Here is a 19100-nt window from a genome sequence, read left to right on the forward strand (position 1 = left end):
ACCTCTGACCTCTGTCCTATATCTATTACCCCTCAGTTTAAAGTTATGTCCCCTCGTGCCAGCCATATCCATCCGCGGGAGAAGGCTCTCACTGTCCACCCTATCCAACCCCCTGATCATTTTGTATGCCTCTATTAAGTCTCCTCTTAACCTTCTTCTCTCCAACGAAAACAACCTCAAGTCCGTCAGCCTTTCCTCATAAGATTTTCCCTCCATACCAGGCAACATCCTGGTAAATCTCCTCTGCACCCGCTCCAAAGCCTCCACGTCCTTCCTATAATGCGGTGACCAGAACTGTACGCAATACTCCAAATGCGGCCGGACCAGAGTTCTGTACAGCTGCAACATGACCTCCCGACTCCGGAACTCAATCCCTCTACCAATAAAGGCCAACACTCCATAGGCCTTCTTCACAACCCTATCAACCTGGGTGGCAACTTTCAGGGATCTATGTACATGGACACCTAGATCCCTCTGCTCATCCACACTTTCAAGAACTTTACCATTAGCCAAATATTCCGCATTCCTGTTATTCCTTCCAAAGTGAATCACCTCACACTTCTCTACATTAAACTCCATTTGCCACCTCTCAGCCCAGCTCTGCAGCTTATCTATATCCCTCTGTAACCTGCTACATCCTTCCACACTATCGACAACACCACCGACTTTAGTATCGTCTGCAAATTTACTCACCCACCCTTCTGCGCCTTCCTCTAGGTCATTGATAAAAATGACAAACAGCAACGGCCCCAGAACAGATCCTTGTGGTACTCCACTTGTGACTGTACTCCATTCTGAACATTTCCCATCAACCACCACCCTCTGTCTTCTTTCAGCCAGCCAATTTCTGATCCACATCTCTAAATCACCCTCAATCCCCAGCCTCCGTATTTTTTGCAATAGCCTACCGTGGGGAACCTTATCAAACGCTTTGCTGAAATCCATATACACCACATCAACTGCTCTACCCTCGTCTACCTGTTCAGTCACCTTCTCAAAGAACTCAATAAGGTTTGTGAGGCATGACCTACCCTTCACAAAGCCATGCTGACTATCCCTGATCATATTATTCCTATCTAGATGATTATAAATCTTGTCCCTTATAATCCCCTCCAAGACTTTACCCACTACAGACGTGAGTCTCACCGGTCTATAGTTGCCGGGGTTGTCTCTGCTCCCCTTTTTGAACAAAGGGACCACATTTGCTGTCCTCCAGTCCTCTGGCACTATTCCTGTAGCCAATGATGACATAAAAATCAAAGCCAAAGGTCCAGCAATCTCTTCCCTGGCCTCCCATAGAATCCTAGGATAAATCCCATCAGGTCCCGGGGACTTATCTAATTTCAGCCTGTCCAGAATTGCCAACACCTCTTCCCTACGTACCTCAATGCCATCTATTCTATTAGCCTGGGGCTCAGCATTCTCCTCCACAACATTATCTTTTTCCTGAGTGAATACTGATGAAAAATATTCATTTAGTATCTCGCCTATCTCTTCAGACTCCACACACAATTTCCCATCCCTGTCCTTGACTGGTCCTACTCTTTCCCTAGTCATTCGCTTATTCCTGACATACCTATAGAAAGCTTTTGGGTTTTCCTTGATCCTTCCTGCCAAATACTTCTCATGTCCCCTCCTTGCTCGTCTTAGCTCTCTCTTTAGATCCTTCCTCGCTACCTTGTAACTATCCATCGCCCCAACCGAAACTTCACACTTCATCTTCACATAGGCCTCCTTCTTCCTCTTAACAAGAGATTCCACTTCCTTGGTAAACCACGGTTCCCTCGCTCGACGCCTTCCTCCCTGTCTGACCGGTACATACTTATCAAGAACACGCAGTAACTGATCCTTGAACAAGCCCCACTTATCCAGTGTGCCCAACACTTGCAGCCTACTTCTCCACCTTATCCCCCCCAAGTCACGTCTAATGGCATCATAATTGCCCTTCCCCCAGCTATAACTCTTGCCCTGCGGTGTATACTTATCCCTTTCCATCATTAACGTAAACGTCACCGAATTGTGGTCACTGTCCCCAAAGTGCTCTCCTACCTCCAAATCCAACACCTGGCCTGGTTCATTACCCAAAACCAAATCCAACGTGGCCTCGCCTCTTGTTGGCCTGTCAACATATCGTTTCAGGAAACCCTCCTGCACACACTGTACAAAAAACGACCCATCTATTGTACTCGAACTATATCTTTTCCAGTCAATATTTGGAAAGTTAAAGTCTCCCATAATAACTACCCTGTTACTTTCGCTCATATCCAGAATCATCTTCGCCATCCTTTCCTCTCCATCCCTAGAACTATTAGGAGGCCTATAAAAAACTCCCAACAGGGTGACCTCTCCTTTCCTGTTTCTAACTTCAGCCCATACTACCTCGGAAGAAGAGTCCCCATCTAGCATCCTCTCCGCCACCGTAATACTGCTCTTGACTAGCAGCGCCACACCTCCCCCTCTTTTGCCTCCTTCTCTGAGCTTACTAAAACACCTAAACCCCGGAACCTGCAACATCCATTCCTGTCCCTGCTCTATCCATGTCTCCGAAATGGCCACAACATCGAAGTCCCAGGTACCAACCCACGCTGCCAGTTCCCCTACCTTGTTTCGTATACTCCTGGCATTGAAGTAGACACACTTCAAACCACCTACCTGAACGCTGGCCCCCTCCTGTGACGTCAAATCTGTGCTCCTGACCTCTATACTCTCATTCTTCCTTACCCTAAAACTACAATCCAGGTTCCCATGCCCCTGCTGCATTAGTTTAAACCCCCCCAAAGAGCACTAACAAATCTCCCCCCCAGGATATTTGTGCCCCTCAGGTTCAGATGTAGACCATCCTGTCTGTAGAGGTCCCACCTTCCCCAGAAAGAGCCCCAGTTATCCAAAAATCTGAAACCCTCCCGCCTGCACCATCCCTGTAGCCACGTGTTTAAATGCTCTCTCTCCCTATTCCTCATCTCACTATCACGTGGCACGGGCAACAACCCAGAGATAACAACTCTGTTTGTTCTAGTTCTGAGCTTCCATCCTAGCTCCCTGAAAGCCTGCCTGACATCCTTGTCCCCTTTCCTACCTATGTCATTGGTGCCAATGTGGACCACGACTTGGGGCTGCTCCCCCTCCCCCCTAAGGACCCGGAAAACACGATCCGAGACATCACGTACCCTTGCACCTGGGAGGCAACATACCAAATGTGAGTCTCTCACGCTCCCACAAAATCTCCTATCTGTGCCCCTGACTATAGAGTCCCCAATTACTAATGCTCTGCTCCTCTCCCCCCTTCCCTTCTGAGCAACAGGGACAGACTCCGTGCCAGAGGCCCGTACCCCATGGCTTACCCCTGGTAAGTCGTCCCCCCCACAAGTATCCAAAGCGGTATACTTGTTTCTCAGGGGAACGATCGCAGGGGATCCCTGCACTGACTGTTTTTTCCCAGTCCCTCTTACAGTTACCCACCTATCTCCAATCTTTGGTGTAACTAATTCCCTGAAGCTGCTATCTATGACCCCTTCTGCCTCCCGAATGATCCGAAGTTCTTCCAACTCCAGCTCCAGTTCCCTAACTCGGTCTTGGAGGAGCTGGAGATGGCAGCACTTCCTGCAGGTAAAATCAGCAGGGACACTAACTGCATCCCTCACCTCAAACATCCTGCAGGAGGAACATTGCACTCCCTTCCCTGCCATTCCTCTAACTTTCTACCAAGATCTGGCTAACAACTAAATTAAATTTTTATAAAAAATAATAATAATATAATAAAAATATGGTACTTACCTCAGACCAATGGGTTTTATTATTAGGTTAGAGGAGGAGGGCGGGTGGGAGACACTACACGTGTAGTGTCTCGGGTTTCCTCTCCACCAGAATTTATTGGTGAGGGTCTTCCCAGACGTCCGCGGGTCGACTTCCTGATCCCGCCTAAAAAACTAATTTTAAAAAAAAAAGAAAAATTCTCAGCTCCTGCTGAAATTGACTAACCAGCCAGCTCCACTCCCGCCGAAATCGACTGGCCTGCCCCTGCAAAGACAAGTGCTTTTAAAGGTTGACTTACCTCCCAGCAACCTCCTTCCGCAATGCTCCCGCTGAAACTGACTAACCAGCTGCTCTCACGCCGCCGAAATCGACTGGCCTGCCCCTGCAAAGAGAAGTGCTTTTAAAGGTTGACTTACCTCCCAGCAACCTCCTTCCGCAATGCTCCCGCTGAAACTGACTCACCAGCTGCTCTGACGCCGCCGAAATCGACTGGCCTGCCCCTGCAAAGAGAAGTGCTTTTAAAGGTTGACTTACCTCCCAGCAACCTCCTTCCGCAATGCTCCCGCTGAAACTGACTAACCAGCTGCTCTCACGCCGCCGAAATCGACTGGCCTGCCCCTGCAAAGAGAAGTGCTTTTAAAGGTTGACTTACCTCCCAGCAACCTCCTTCCGCAATGCTCCCGCTGAAACTGACTCACCAGCTGCTCTGACGCCGCCGAAATCGACTGGCCTGCCCCTGAAAAGAGAAGTGCTTTTAAAGGTTGACTTACCTCCCAGCAACCTCCTTCCGCAATGCTCCCGCTGAAACTGACTAACCAGCTGCTCTCACGCCGCCGAAATCGACTGGCCTGCCCCTGCAAAGACAAGTGCTTTTAAAGGTTGACTTACCTCCCAGCAACCTCCTTCCGCAATGCTCCCGCTGAAACTGACTAACCAGCTGCTCTCACGCTGCCGAAATCGACTGGCCTGCCCCTGCAAAGAGAAGTGCTTTTAAAGGTTGACTTACTAAGGTTGACTGTGGGGATAGCTTGGCATGGGAGGCATGACGAGGCCTATGCAGACTATGGTTCGCATAGTCCGTCAACCATGCCTCTTTATAAACCTGGCGTGACTCCATGAAAATTGCCGAGGAGTAGAAAATGCCGATCTCTACAATGGAACTGGCCAGTTGTGGACTCCTGGGGCGGGATTCTCCAACCCCCCGCCGGGTCGGAGAATCACCGGGGGCTGGTGTGAATCCTGCCCCCACAGGTTGCTGAATTCTCCGGCACCAGATATTCGGCAGCGGCGGGAATCGCGCCACGCCGGTTGGCGGCCCCCCCCCGGCGATTCTCCGACCCGGATGGGCCGAAGTCCCGCTGCTGGAATGCCTGTCCTGGCGTGGATTAAACCACCTCTCTTACCGGCGGGACAAGGCGGTGCGGGCGGGCTCCGGGGTCCTGGGGGGGGGCGTGGGGCGATCAGGCCCCGGGGTGTGCCCCCACGGTGGCCTGGCCCGCAATGGGGGCCCACCGATCCGCGGGCGGGCCTGTGCCGTGGGGGCACTCTTTTCCTTCCGCCTTCGCCACGGTCTCCACCATGGCGGAGGCGGAAAAGACCCCCTCCACTGCGCATGCACGGGGATGCCGTGAGCGGCCGCTGACGCTCCCGCGCATGCGCCGCCCGGCAATGTCATTTCCGCGCCAGCTGGCGGGGCACCAAAGGCCTTTCCCGCCAGCTGGCCGGGCGGAAATCAGTCCGGCGCGGGCCTAGCCCCTCAAGGTTAGGGCTCGGCCGCTGAAGATGTGGAGGATTCCGCACCTTTGGGGCGGCGCGATGCCGGACTGATTCGCGCCGTTTTTGGCGCTAGTCGGCGGACATCGCGCCGATTGCGGAGAATTCCGCCCATGATCTGAACCAAACCCTATCCTCAAAAGGTACTCTTGAAAATTGCACAGCCTGGGAATGGGGAAGGGAATCCTGGAATCGGGACTTGCCCAACATGTTTAAAGGGCTCCCAAGTCATCGCGACTCAGCAAAGCTCCAGGCCACAGAGTGTGGTGCCCATTGTTTGTGTTTTGAGTAAACATCAATCATTTGGCTGGTGTGAATTCCACAGATAACGCTTGTCTTGGTGCATCCTTTTCAGGGGAGTCTCCCAACCATGGATATTTAATTCAGAAATTTCCAGAAACGTGATGGTCTGTGTTGAATAGCCAAAGGTCACCTGATCCCTTGGCAACCAACTTAACAGTTCATCAGCATCCATTTTAAAAGACAGTTCCAGATGATTCCAAACCAGCTCAGTCCACATGCAAAGTTATGAATGTGCTTTGCCTTTACTGGACACAACACTGAAGTTTTAATAAATTTAATAATAAAGTACTTGAAATGAGTTAATGTAATTTCCTAATATTATCAGAAGTAATATCTAGGCTGAAATTTCGGAGAATAACTCAAAGTATGGATCTGTTTTTTCCCCCTCCTTTTTAAAACACCAGGAACAGTGAAGAGTCCACTAAAAAGAAGGAGACGGACCAGCTCGCTGTAACGACAGCAGACAAACTATTGAAAGAATATCATCCTCAAACACAGGAAGAACAGGAGCAACGGACATTGCTGCAGAACAGTTGCCTCATGGCCACTAATGATCGCTCCAAAGTGGAAAAGGCTCTTGAGGTGTTTACGGAAATGGCCTCGATTAAGGTGAGCAGTAGTGTAAGCTATACACAGTAACTCCTGATCCTAATCGGCCAAGTGCCAGGTACAGTTGCGCATGGACATTCAGTTCACACTGCATCTCATTGGCACATGCGTGGTTTCTCCCACTGCTGCCGCCATCAGTGTGCACCCATCAGCCGGTGCCAGCACCCCAGTTTGCACTCACAGGAGTGATGATGCCACTCGCTCTGCCGCATCTTGTCTGCCGGTAACCCTATCCCTCTCCTGTCCAAGGCCTCTCTCCCGATGGTCCATCCCCTTCTATTGCGAGCTGCGGTCAGTTCGGCAGTGAAGATGATCAGTTATTTCAGGATGCCAAAAATAAGATGTGTAATGTTCTCTGTATGCAGGATGGCGAGGTCTTTGTAGTTGGAGTGATCAGAGAACATACTGCTTTGTAAATGAACAAAACTGCTTATTAATTCACCAAAACACTAAAGGGTTTCTACGGGGGGGTCGGAGAATCGCCGAGGAGCGGCGTGAATCCCGCCCCGACGCCGGCTGCCGAATTCTCCAGCGCTGGGGTTTTGGCAGGGGAGGGAATCGAGCCGCGCCGGTCAGCAGCCGCTGTCAGCAGCCCCCAACCGGCGATTCTCTGCCCCGCGATGGGCCGAGCGGCCGCCGGTTTTCGGCGGGTCCCGTCGGCGTAAATCAAACCAGGTTCGTAACGGCGGGACCTGGCTCTACAGGCGGCCTGCAGGGTCCTTGGGGGGTTTGGGGGGGGGCGGGGGTATCTAGCCCCGGGGGGTGCCCCCATGGTGGCCTGGCCTGCGAGCAGGGCCCATCGATCTGCAGGCGGGCCTGTGCCGTGGGGGCACTCTTTCCCTCTGCGCCGGCTGCAGTCAACCTCAGCCATGGCCGGCGCGGAGAAGAACCCCCCTGCGCATGTGCTGGGATGACGCCAGCACACACTGACGCTCCCGCGCATGAGCTAAATCACGCTGGCCGGCGGAGGCCCTTCGCCGCAGGCTGGCGTGGCGCCAACCCGGCCGGCGCCGGCCTAGCCCCTGAAAGTGCGGAGCATTCCGCACCTTCCGGGTGGCCCGACGCCGGAGTGGTTCACACCACTCCTCGGCGCGGTTACGGCCCGCCCTGCCGGGTAGGGGACAATCCCGCCCATGATGTCTACTAAGATTACAATTGGATACGATGGCTAAACACGAACAACTATGATTAACTAATATTAATTACTGTTGACTCAGGAGCTGCTTGATCTGTGACTGCAGTCCAGTTTGTGTCTCTGTGCTGTCCAGGTTCTGTGTCTCCCATGTGGGTGTCTTCCAGTGATGTTCTCCTGTTGCCACACCACCTGTGGTCAGATGCTAGAATACATCCTGTCTCCCAAGTTGGTGTATTCCAGCAACGTTCTCCTATAGATAAGCTACCTGTGGTCGGATACTAGAATTGTAATCTATGCATGCAGGCACTAATGTTTATATATAGTTTGGTTATTATGTTATATAAACAAATGATTACATATCATTACAAGATGCACAGAAATCTCAATCTTTTTCACACCACAATCAGCTTTGGCAAGACTGTAATGCAGGCAGTTATGTAGTGTACGCACATGTGAACATGTCTGCGGTCTGGGAAATAATGTACAGCCCTGTTTGCAACCCTGAAAGAGGAGTTTACTGACCATTTTTGTTGTTTCTACCAGTGCAGCACTTTAATCCAAAGTGAATTCCGTTAAGCTGCTTCAGTTTTTCTACAAATTTCCTCGATTTAATAATCAGAGCTCTTTCTTCCTTTGATGTCACAGGCAGTGCAAATACATATTCAGGAAATGTGCCCCCTGTGGTTGCAGCACCACCAGGCCCAGCCAGAGGTACAACCTGGAAGGCCATGGGGGTCACCTTAGTTCACAGCTCTTTGGAACGAGCAGCAGAAAGTAATAGAGATACCTTATTGGATTTCCCTGCTGAATTTAATTTGAAAGTCGCCCATTCAGTAGTCCCTTGTTAACCTTGCGTTAATAGGCGTAAAAATATACACGCACATGTGTGAGGCACAATGATAGTAACTGGAGATTTCTGTTCACCGATATTCTAATTATTTTTTTTATAAACCATTTGTCTCTCCTCCTCCTCCTCTCTTACATGCATTGACTTGTTGCCTGGGCTGGGCACTGGGCATTTTCTGGTACCATGGCCCAAGCGCACATTCCTGATGAATGAGTTTAGACCGCAACTGTTGCAGTGATGTCAGACCATGAGATTAATCAGGTTTGGGGATGTTCGCCACTCAGTATCAACACGCACTCGCATACATATTCCAGTAGAAATCACTGGATGGCAATCAGCAACAGGCGTACTGACCATTTTCCTGTGCTTTACCTCAGTGGCCGCGGAGCCAATTATAGGCTCAACCAGACTGAGATGAGTTGATCAGAAATCAGATGGATTCTGGGTAAACACATCCGGGAATAGGGCAGCACGGTAGCATTGTGGATAGCACAATTGCTTCACAGCTCCAGGGTCCCAGGTTCGATTCCGGCTTGGGTCTCTGTTTGTGCGGAGTCTGCACATCCTCCCTGTGTGTGCGTGGGTTTCCTCCGGGTGCTCCGGTTTCCTCCCACAGTCCAAAAGATGTGCAGGTTAGGTGGATTGGCCATGATAAATTGCCCTTAGTGTCCAAAATTGCCCTTAGTGTTGGGTGGGGTTAATGGGTTATGCGGATAGGGTGGAGGTGTTGACCTTGGGTAGGGTGCTCTTTCCAAGAGCCGGTGCAGACTCGATGGGCTGAATGGCCTCCTTCTGCACTGTAAATTCTATGTAAATCTATGTAATAGGCCATTCAATACTGATTCACCTTTTGATTAGGTTATGGCCGATCGGCAACTTGACTCCATTTACCCTCTGATTCCATTCCCCTTAATACCCTTGTCTAACGAAAAAAACTATTCAATCTCAGTTTTGAAATTTCAGATTGACCCCCCAGCCTTGACAACCTTCTGAGGGAGAAAGTTCCAGATTTCTGATACCCTTTATGTGAAGAAGTACTTTCTGATCTCCCTCCCGAATGGCCTGGCTCTAATTTTAAGGATATGCCGTCTTGTTCTGGGCTCCCCAGCAAAGGAAATAGTTTATTTCCATCAACCTTATCAACCCCCTTAATCATCTGGTATTTCTCAGTTAGGTCATCCTTTAGTCTTCTACACTGAAGGAAATACAAGCTTAGTTTATGTAACTAGAGACCTTCTTGTATCTATGTCTTTGCCAATTACTCCGTTGGAGTAATTTGGCAGAATGTACTTAAAGCCATAAGAGTGAGCTTTGTGGTAGACATATATTTAGCTTGACAGCACTACCCAACAATCCAAAGATAGACTGAAGATGTGTTTCTTGTTGTTGATTATAACTCAATAACGTGAAATATTACACACCACTCTTGCTAACATTCGACGGGACTGCTTCTTGCAAATTATTTATTTTTCAGAAGGACCACATTCCTTCACTGCTGGCCATAGCTCAAGCCTGCATGATCCTAAAGCTGATTCCCCGGGCCAGGAACCAGCTGAAGAGAATAACAAAAATAAACTGGAATTTGAAGGAAGCGGAGGAGTTTGAGAAGAGCTGGCTCCTGCTGGCGGATATTTACATTAAAGCAGGAAAATATGACCTTGCGACAGAATTGCTGAAACGCTGCTTACAGTACAATCAGGTGCGCCATTTCGAGTGAATTTAGTAGAAGTGTGCTAGTACTGTCTCTTTAAGAAATAATCTGAAGGGGCGGCATGTGGCGCAGTGGTTAGCACTGGGACTGCGGCGCTGAGGACCCGGGTTCGAATCCCAGCCCCGGGTCACTGTCCGTGTGGAGTTTGCACATTCTCCCCATGTCTGAATGGGTTTCACCCCCACAACCCAAAGATGTGCAGGTTGGGTGGACTGGCCACGCTAAATTGCCCCTTAATTGGAAATAAAAAATAATTGGTGCTCTAAATTTATGAAGAAAAAGGAATAATCTGAAAACATCTTTTTCTTTAAAATCATACAACAGCTGTGAAATGTATGTGCGTCTTTGTAAAATAAGTATTTGATAAATGACGTAGAGATTAGAACACAGAAATAGAAATAACCCATTCACGTTCTCGAACCATTTAATGAGTTTGTGGCTCATCTCTGCGCAGCTCTGTTTACCTACCTTGTCTCCACATATCTCGGATACCCTTATCGAGCCACAATCTATTAAACTTGGTCAAAAGCATTGTTTGTCCCAGGGCCCAAACCGTTTTTGGGGGGAGAATTACATATTTTTGCTTCATGTCAAAATGCACTTCCTGATTTCCTAGAATCTAGAACCCCTATAATGCAGAAGGAGGCCAGTCGGCTCATTGAGTCTGTACTGACCCTCTGAAACAGCACCCCACCTCGGCCCACTCCCCCACCCCATTCCCGTAACCCCACCTAGCCTACAGATCTCTGGACACCAGGTGGCAATTTAGCATGGCGAATCCACCTAACCTGCACATCTTTGAACTGTGGGAGGAAACCAGAGCACCCGGAGGAAACCCACGCACACACGGGGAGAACAAGCAAACTTTGCAGTCACCCAGGGCCAGAATTGAACACGGGTCCCAATGCTGTGAGGCAGCAGTGCTAACAACTGTGCCACCATGTCCTCATTCTTTAACCTCCATAAGGGAAAATACTTTATCTGTAACGTCGTGGTAATGTCACTGGGCTAATAATCCAGAGGTCAAAGCTAATGCCCAGGTTCAAATCCCACTAAAGCAGCTAGTGGAATTTAAATCTGGAATTGAAAACTAGCCTCAGTAATGGTGACCATGAAGTTATCAGCGATTGTTATAAAGATCCATCTTGTTCACTAATTTCCTTCAGGGAAGGAAATGTGCCATCCTTACTCAGAGCGGCCAACATGTGACTCCAGACCCTCAGCAATGTGGTTGACTCTCAAGCCACTCAGTTCAAGGACAATTGGGGGCGGGCAAGAAATGCTGGCCTTGTCAGCGACAGGAACATCTCATGAAAGAACTAATTTTTAAACTATCCAACCTATTTTACATTTGATCAGATCATTCCTCAATCTCTTAAACTCACTGGAATAGAATCACAGGATCACGGAATTGTTAGAGTGTAGAAGGAGGCCATTTGGCCCATCAAGTCTGCCCCAGTGTTCCAAACAAGCATCATGACTTAGTGCCATTCCCCTGCCTTTTCCCCGTACCGCTGCACATTGTTTCTATTCAAGTAATCATCTATTGCCCTCTTGAATGCCTCGATTGAACCTGCCTCCACCACACTTCCAAGCCGTGCATTCCAGACCCAAACTACTCTGTGTGAAAAAGCTTTTTCTCACATCACATTTGCTTCTTTTGAAAGTCCCTTTAAATCGGTGCCCTCTCGTTCTTGATTCTTTTACGAGCGGGAACCATTTCTCCCCATCTGCTCTGTCCAGTTTTGAACATCTCTAGCAAATCTCCTCTTAGCCTTCTTCTCTCCAAGGACAACAGTCCCAATCTCTCCAATCTATCCTTCGTAACTGAAGTTACTCATCCCTGGAACCAATCTTGTAAAGCTCTAGTGCACTCTCTCCAACACAAGCCAAGTTTATTCGACCTGCCCTCATATTTTAAGCCTGCTAGCCCCAGAGTCATTATTCTGGAGAATCTACACTGCACTCTTCCAAGGTCCCTATATCTTTCCTGGGATCCAATGCTCCAAATGAATCTCAGTATTCTAAACAGAGTCTGATAAAGTTCTATACAACTAACATGAAGAGCTTGAAAGGTGAAGCCAGCAAACATTCGGTCCAGTAAACCTATCGGTCTTGATTATATCTCCAGGCAGATTTTCAAACAGAACTAATTTATCCCTTTTGCATATTAGATTTAAGTGTCCCTATGAACTGGGGTCACTGGATCTGATTAAACCAGTGATCATTGCAATCACAATTCTGCCAGTTGCTGCTGATTTAGTACAGCCCAAAGGATGAACTGGTTGCTGATAACCTGCCAGAGCCTATTCTGTACAATATCAAAGAGATGGAGTCCTGCTGTTAGTCGTACACGATTATGACTGGGTCAGTGCCACAAATGTGGCTTCTGGTTAAGCCAGGTATCTATGTTAAAGTCAAAATACAAAAGACACTGCATGAGCAAGTTGCAGAAGTACCAAGCTGTTTGAGTCCAAAACCTTCTGCGTACATCATCTCCATTGCTGCTGGAAGATGGTGACATTATTCAGAGTCCCGTTCCTCAGCAGAAAAGTTCTAAAACTTTCACTGGAGCAACTATACAGTAAGCGTGATTCCTGGCACCCTATTACAATTTCTCCAAGACCAGAGTTTTGCGCTGGGCCCGATCCACCTCCGGGGCCTTGTCAATCATCTCCTTGTCCACCAACCTCGCCAGCATCCTCGCGACACAGCCCGTTGTACTCATTCCCTCCACTATCTCCGGTAGGCCCACGATGCAAAGATTATGCCGCCTGGACCTGTTTTCCTGGTCCTCCACCTTTGCTCGCAGTGTTTTACCCATGTCCCCCAGGATCGCCATCTGCGCTTCCAGCGACACAATTCCGTTGCTCGGATTGGACACCAGTGGAGCGTCACCCCCCCCCCCCCCCCCCCGCTCCCCGCACCTCCAGGCGCTTCTCCACCCGTTTCTGAGTCCCGTGAAGAGGTGCCACAGCCCCCTCAATTACGTTCGACCAGTCGTTCTGCATATCCTTGATGCTGCTGCTGCAATTTGTCCTGAATGAAGCTCATCAACTGCTCCATTGACAGCTTTCCAGTCAAGGACGACCCTTCTCTGAGTAGTGAGGCCGTGGAATGCCCTACCTGCTACAGTAGTGAACTCGCCAACATTGAGGGCATTTAAAAGTTTATTGGATAAACATATGGATGATAATGGCATAGTGTAGGTTAGATGGCTTTTGTTTCGGTGCAACATCGAGGGCCGAAGGGCCTGTACTGCGCTGTATTGTTCTATGTTCTATGTTCTATGTTCTCCCTCTGCCATTTTTCCAACTCTTGCTGCACCACAAATCTCCTCCAACTCTTTAGCCAGGGCTCTCACTGCCTTCTGTTGAGTTTGATATCTCGTGGATATGCCCATCCGGGGGGAGAACTGATCCCCCCCCCACTCTCCGTACAACTTTTCAGCCAAAATTTACCAAAGTCCAACTAAAATGGACCGAAACCAAGACCTCCAGGCAGGAGCCACCCTGTGTGTGACCACTCACTCCATGCCGCCACCGGAAGTCGTCCTGGTTACAGTGCCTCTTCCGGCCACTGCAGCGCTGTGTCTGAAGGGACTGGAGAACTGCCGGCCAATCTGATTGGTCAGCAGCTCTCCAAGGCGGGACTTCCTCCCAAGTGAGGAGCCGGAAGACCTGTCTTACGCCAATCAACGCTTGTTAGAGCGTAATACGACTTCGGCACTGCTGGAGTGGGTGGGGATTTGTTTCTGAAAATTCAGGCCCAAGTCTTTCTGTGTTGCCTCTTCCCTTTAGTATCATATGCGACTTTATTTGCTTCACCTTGTATGCCACCTATAACACAAAAAAAACAACATTCATCCGCCAAGACTGAACTTGACTCGTCGTTCCATATTATGTAACCAGTGCTTATTGTAATCAAAAAATATGCTTTGTCAATCGATTAGCAGCAATGAGAACTCGTGACACAAACATGATTTTCTTTAACAACTCACCTTGAATCAGCCGGATTTAAAGATCCTCTCGTTCATATTTTCAAAGTATCGTTCTTACTCTTATTTATAAAGATGAGAAGCACGATGGACAAGACCCTCTCGTCCAGTCAGCTCATTCTGCATCCTGCCTGGGCGGCACGGTAGCACAGTGGTTAGCATTGTTGCTTCACACAGCCTGGGTCCCCAGGTTCGATCCCGGCTTGGGTCACTGACTGTGTGGAGTCTGCACATTCACCCAATGTCTGTGTGGGTTTCCTCCGGATGCTCCAGTTTCCTCCCACAAGTCCCGAAAGACGTGCTGTTAGGTCATTTGGATATTCTGAATTGTCCCTCTATGTACCCGAACAGGCGCCGGAATGTGGCGACTAGGGGATTTTCACTGTACCTGCATTGCAGTGTTTAATGTAAGCCTACTTGTGACAATAAAGATCATTATTATTATTATACTTGTGCATCGTTGTATATAATACATTCCAGAGTTTGTTAAATTATGAATTATTTATTTGCTTCTTTCAATTGGTTGCAAACAAACTTCCCTCAGTTTTTTTTTATCTGTCCAGTCTTGTTGTAAGGCATATGAGTACCTGGGGTTTATCATGGAGAAAGAGCAGTCCTACATGGATGCAGTTACAAACTACAAATTGGCCTGGACGTGTAGCAATGAGGCAAACCCTGCTATCGGTGAGCTCGTACATCTCGTGTTGATGGGCAGGAAATTTTAACAATGGTATTTGATATAAGAAATTGAAAGTCTAGTCTCCCGGATCCCCAAATTTGATTCATGACCGTTTTCCAGATCTCTAAGTTGAGATCTTAATAGCAATCTTGAGGGGCCATATGTAAACGTGAACATAAGAAATAGGAGCAGGGTTAAGCCTCTCAAACCTGCTCCACCATTCAATAAGATAATGGCCAATCTGATTTTGGGGCTGGATTCTTCCGCCCCGCCTGCCACAAGATCGCCATGGGCGGGACGCGGACTATGTAAAGGTCCATTGACCTCAGGTGGGAATGTCTGGTCGCCGGGCGGGGGCGGCCGGAGAATCCCGACCTTGGCCTCAACTCTATTTTCCTCCATGCCCCCTTTAATCCTTGATTCCCTTGTCGATCAAAACTCTGTGCGACTCAACCTTGAATATACTCAATGAACCAGCCTCCAATGCTCTCTGGGATAGAGCTGGGAACTCCCTAACAGCATCGTAGGGGCACCTGGACCTCAGTAGTTCATGAAGGTGTGCATCATCAGCTTCTAAAGGGAAATTAGGGATAGGCAATAGATGCTGGCCTAGCCAGCGATGCCCACATCCCATGAAATAATAAAATAAAGAGAAGGGGGGGGGGGGAAGGCGCCAGGCAGTCCACCTGACCTTGGGCCGATTAAGTGGCCCTTCCCTCTCCCACGCCCACCCATGTAATATGGGGGACAGGTTGAGAATGGGCTGAAGAGAGTGGGGCTGGGCACCTACTTTATACTACAAACCCTCCTGCATGCAAATATGCTGTTGGGCAGAGAGGGGGGGAGCTGGAACATTCAAGCCACAGTTTCAGAACAGGAGGTTTCCTATTTAAGACAGAGATGAAGAGGAATTTCATCTCTAAGAGCATCGTTAACCTTTGGATTTCTCTTTGTTTTATTATTTCATGGGATGTCGACTTTGATGGCTTGGCCAACATTTATTGCTCATTCCCGCCTGCCCTAGAGAAGGTGGTAGCGAGTCATCTTCTTGAACCGCTGGGCTAAAATACATGCGGCTGGGGAAAGCAGAAGGAAGGTGACCCACCTGGCAGGTTTCACTGCACGGGCTAAAGGTGGGCCGGGGGCACCCCACCCCCCTTGTTGCCCCCTTTTGCACCTCACCACCTTCCCGCTTAAACCCAAATCTCCCCCCCCCCGCCCCCCTCCCACCCCCTTCTCTGATTTGGGGTCACAAAACCATCCCTGCTCAATACTCCCAAACCTATCTCAAATCTGGGAGACATCTTCAGTTCTTCTTGGAACTCCTTGTGGTCCCAACAGTGGCCACTGCCGTGTTCTCGCACTGCTGAGGCTACAGATCAGATTGACTGCCAGCTCTCGAGGGTGGGCCCATTCCAAAAATGGAAGAGTCATATTAAACTATGTTGCTCTGTTCCTCCCGCCTCACCTGCTGCCAGACCTGCTGGGTTTTCCCCCCAGCATGATCTGTTTTTATTTCCGATTTCCAACATGCGCAGTACTTTGCTGTTGCTCACATTAGAGTTGCCCTGTTCCATCCCACTCCTGGGCTATTTTCCCAGATTTGGGATGGGGATCGAGTGGCGGCACCTCTACCCACCCATAAGCCAATTGAGCCAGTGAAGGGCTCCTCAGCCGATAGCACTACAGCTGTCAGGGGTTGGCCTCTGTAAGGTAGGGGAGTGGGGGTGGGGGTGGGGTGGGGTGGGGGTGCAGTGCGCTAGGTAGCCTTAAGAGGCCCTCCGTCAACAAGGTCACTGACTCTTAACTGCCCCCTGAAATGTCCGAACAAGCCATTCAGTTCAAGGCATTTAGAGATAAGCAACAAATCCTGGCTTTGCCAGCGATGCTCACATCCCATGAAATAATATTTAAAAATACAGAGCCCTCACAGTTAGCCAACAAAAGAAACTTTGAAATGAGTTTAGGGGGAAGTTCCCTGGATTTTTGTAAATTTGAATGTAAGATATGTGAATATTTGATAACTCTATAAATCTCTTCAACTCTGTCCATTTCTTTTTTTTTCTGTGAAGGTTACAAACTTGCTTTCAATTACATGAAAGCAAAAATGTACATGCATGCAATCGACATTTGTCACAAGGTTAGTATTGTGTCAAGAGGTTTTAAACAAAAACATTTTATTCACTGAAAGGAAATGCTGGAGTTGGGTTTTGTTCCCTTAATAAAAATGGTAATTCGAATCTAAGGGTTAGATTAAGATGAAGTATTGCTGTTCACAAGCTCAGGTTATTTGCTCTGGAACTTAAAAGATTAAATGGTGATTTGATCGCAGTTTTCATGCTATTGCGTGAAACCAATTAGGTAGACAGAGAGAAGCGATGGGTACAGTTCTCCTATTTGCAGACTAAGTGTTCCCACCAGCGGGAAAACCGGAGTCAGTCCCGCTGGTGCTAGGAGCGACGTTCAGGTACCATTCCATGGCACTTCAAAATTTATTTTACCAGGATCAGACTTTTCATGTTGTTCATTGGCACATAATGGTCAAAATTTTCCATTTGCGAGACTAAGTGTTGACATCGGAATTGATTTGCATGCGGTTTGCGTTCCTGTTGGGGGCGCTATTTGTGGAACAATTCAGGACATGCTAATGGGCCAGCACTCTACTGGCGTGAATTCCGAGCAATTCCCGGCCAAGCGGACGTTCTAACCACCGGAGCCAGAGTTAGCGCCAAAGAGCCTGGCAGCTGGAGCGCTCCACTTACCACACGCTCACTGCAGCCACCAAGATGGCTCAGAGAAGACCTGTCCCCCAAGATAGGGAGTCCAAAGTGGACCCACAGCTCCAAAGACACCCTCTTTCCCAGCCTGGGCCGCAGACTCAGGCTTGTCCTCCTGAACGGGGCGGCACGGTGGTTAGCACTGCTGCCTCACAGCTCCAGGGTCCCAGGTTCAATTCCAGCCTTAGGTGACTGTCTGTGTGGTGTTTGCATGTTCTGCCCGTGTGTGCGTAAGTTTCCTCCGGGTGTTCCGGTTTCCTCCCACAGTCCAAAGATGTGCAGGTTAGGTGGATTAGCCATGCTAAATTGCCCCTTAGTGGCCAAAAGGTTAGGTGGGGTTATTGGATTACAGGGGTAGGGTGGAGGCATGGGATTAAATAGGGTGCTCTTCCCAAGGGCCAGTGCTGACTCGATGGGCCGAATGGCCTCCTTCTGCACTGTAAATTCTATGATTCTATGAACACTGCCTGGGAGATGGTGTCAGAGGCAGTCAGCACTGGGGTCTCTGGTGAGTCCTCTGCCCTGAGAGAGGCACAGAACCAGGGTGGGTTCCAAAGGTAATGGTGCAGATGTCCTCTGGTTGGGGTGAGCTCTGCTGATCCCGTGCTTTCTCTGCAATGGGACAGCATTTCTGAGGAGTGCCAACACCTGGTGGGTTCCTGATTGAGCTTGGCCTTTGGTGATACAGCTGTGGTATGTGGGTGTCCATAGGAGCCACCTGGTGGGCTCCCAGATGACCAGAGGCCTTCTGAGTATTTAAAGGACACAGGTGGCACTCAGCAGTGTGCGCAGCTGGGAGCCTCGAATTAGCTCCAGCAGCAGCATTGGGACGCCAATCGTCCATTCAGGTGGACTCCTGCCCAAGGCGGGATAGTTGGGAACCTGACCCAGTCTCCTTTATATCTCTTGCAGTTAAAATTCTATTTGGAGGCCATTTGTACTTAACTATTTTATCCTCCCGCTTTTTAGGTACTGAAAAATCATCCCACTTATCCAAAGATTCAAAAAGAGGTTTTCGAAAGGGCAAGAGCTTCTCTTAAGCAATAAGAAGTTCAAACACTTTAAATCGATTGTAATTTCCTAACACCTAAGAAACTTGTGCATGAACAAATATCCATTGACAATAAAACTCTCCAAGATTGGGTTCATTGTTATCAATGAAAAAAAGCTTGTACTTGTTAACTTACCTTTATGTAAAGCCTTATGCAACTTCTTGACATTGATTGAGGCAAAGCCTTTAGTTCTTTTCCTTTTTGCTTGTCTTTGGAAGTTCATTCTCTTTCATAATGACATGAAGTTACAGAGATTGGATGTAGAATTCCCCTTTCAGTCAAAAGCAAGAATGTCGCCTTGAGTCAAGCTGACAATGAGCGTAGCTGTCATGGTGTCATGGAGCCATACACTGATCTCATTGAAATGAAAGGTGTGTCTGGCATAGCTTCATTATTGCAATAAATATATCTGACAAATTATTTAGTTCCATCAGGATGTTTGAGAAAAAAAACTATATCAATAA

At 48.7% G+C, this 19100-nt stretch overlaps 1 protein-coding gene across 2 annotated transcripts in view; it reads left to right on the forward strand.

Annotated features, from left to right (window-relative positions):
• Positions 1–18726, forward strand: part of LOC140424764 (tetratricopeptide repeat protein 21B-like) — a 169194-nt gene extending 150468 nt beyond the window's left edge. For both annotated transcript variants that reach the window (XM_072508146.1, XM_072508147.1), the window contains 5 exons: positions 6234–6438; positions 9895–10119; positions 14692–14812; positions 16880–16947; positions 18554–18726. In XM_072508146.1, coding sequence (XP_072364247.1) covers positions 6234–6438; positions 9895–10119; positions 14692–14812; positions 16880–16947; positions 18554–18631 — 697 coding nt within the window. In that variant the 3' untranslated portion in view covers positions 18632–18726. The remainder of the gene's footprint in view (positions 1–6233; positions 6439–9894; positions 10120–14691; positions 14813–16879; positions 16948–18553) is intronic.
• Positions 18727–19100: the final 374 nt, after the last annotated feature.

The sequence above is a fragment of the Scyliorhinus torazame genome, chromosome 6 (assembly GCF_047496885.1).
Source record: "Scyliorhinus torazame isolate Kashiwa2021f chromosome 6, sScyTor2.1, whole genome shotgun sequence".
NCBI lineage: Eukaryota > Metazoa > Chordata > Chondrichthyes > Carcharhiniformes > Scyliorhinidae > Scyliorhinus > Scyliorhinus torazame.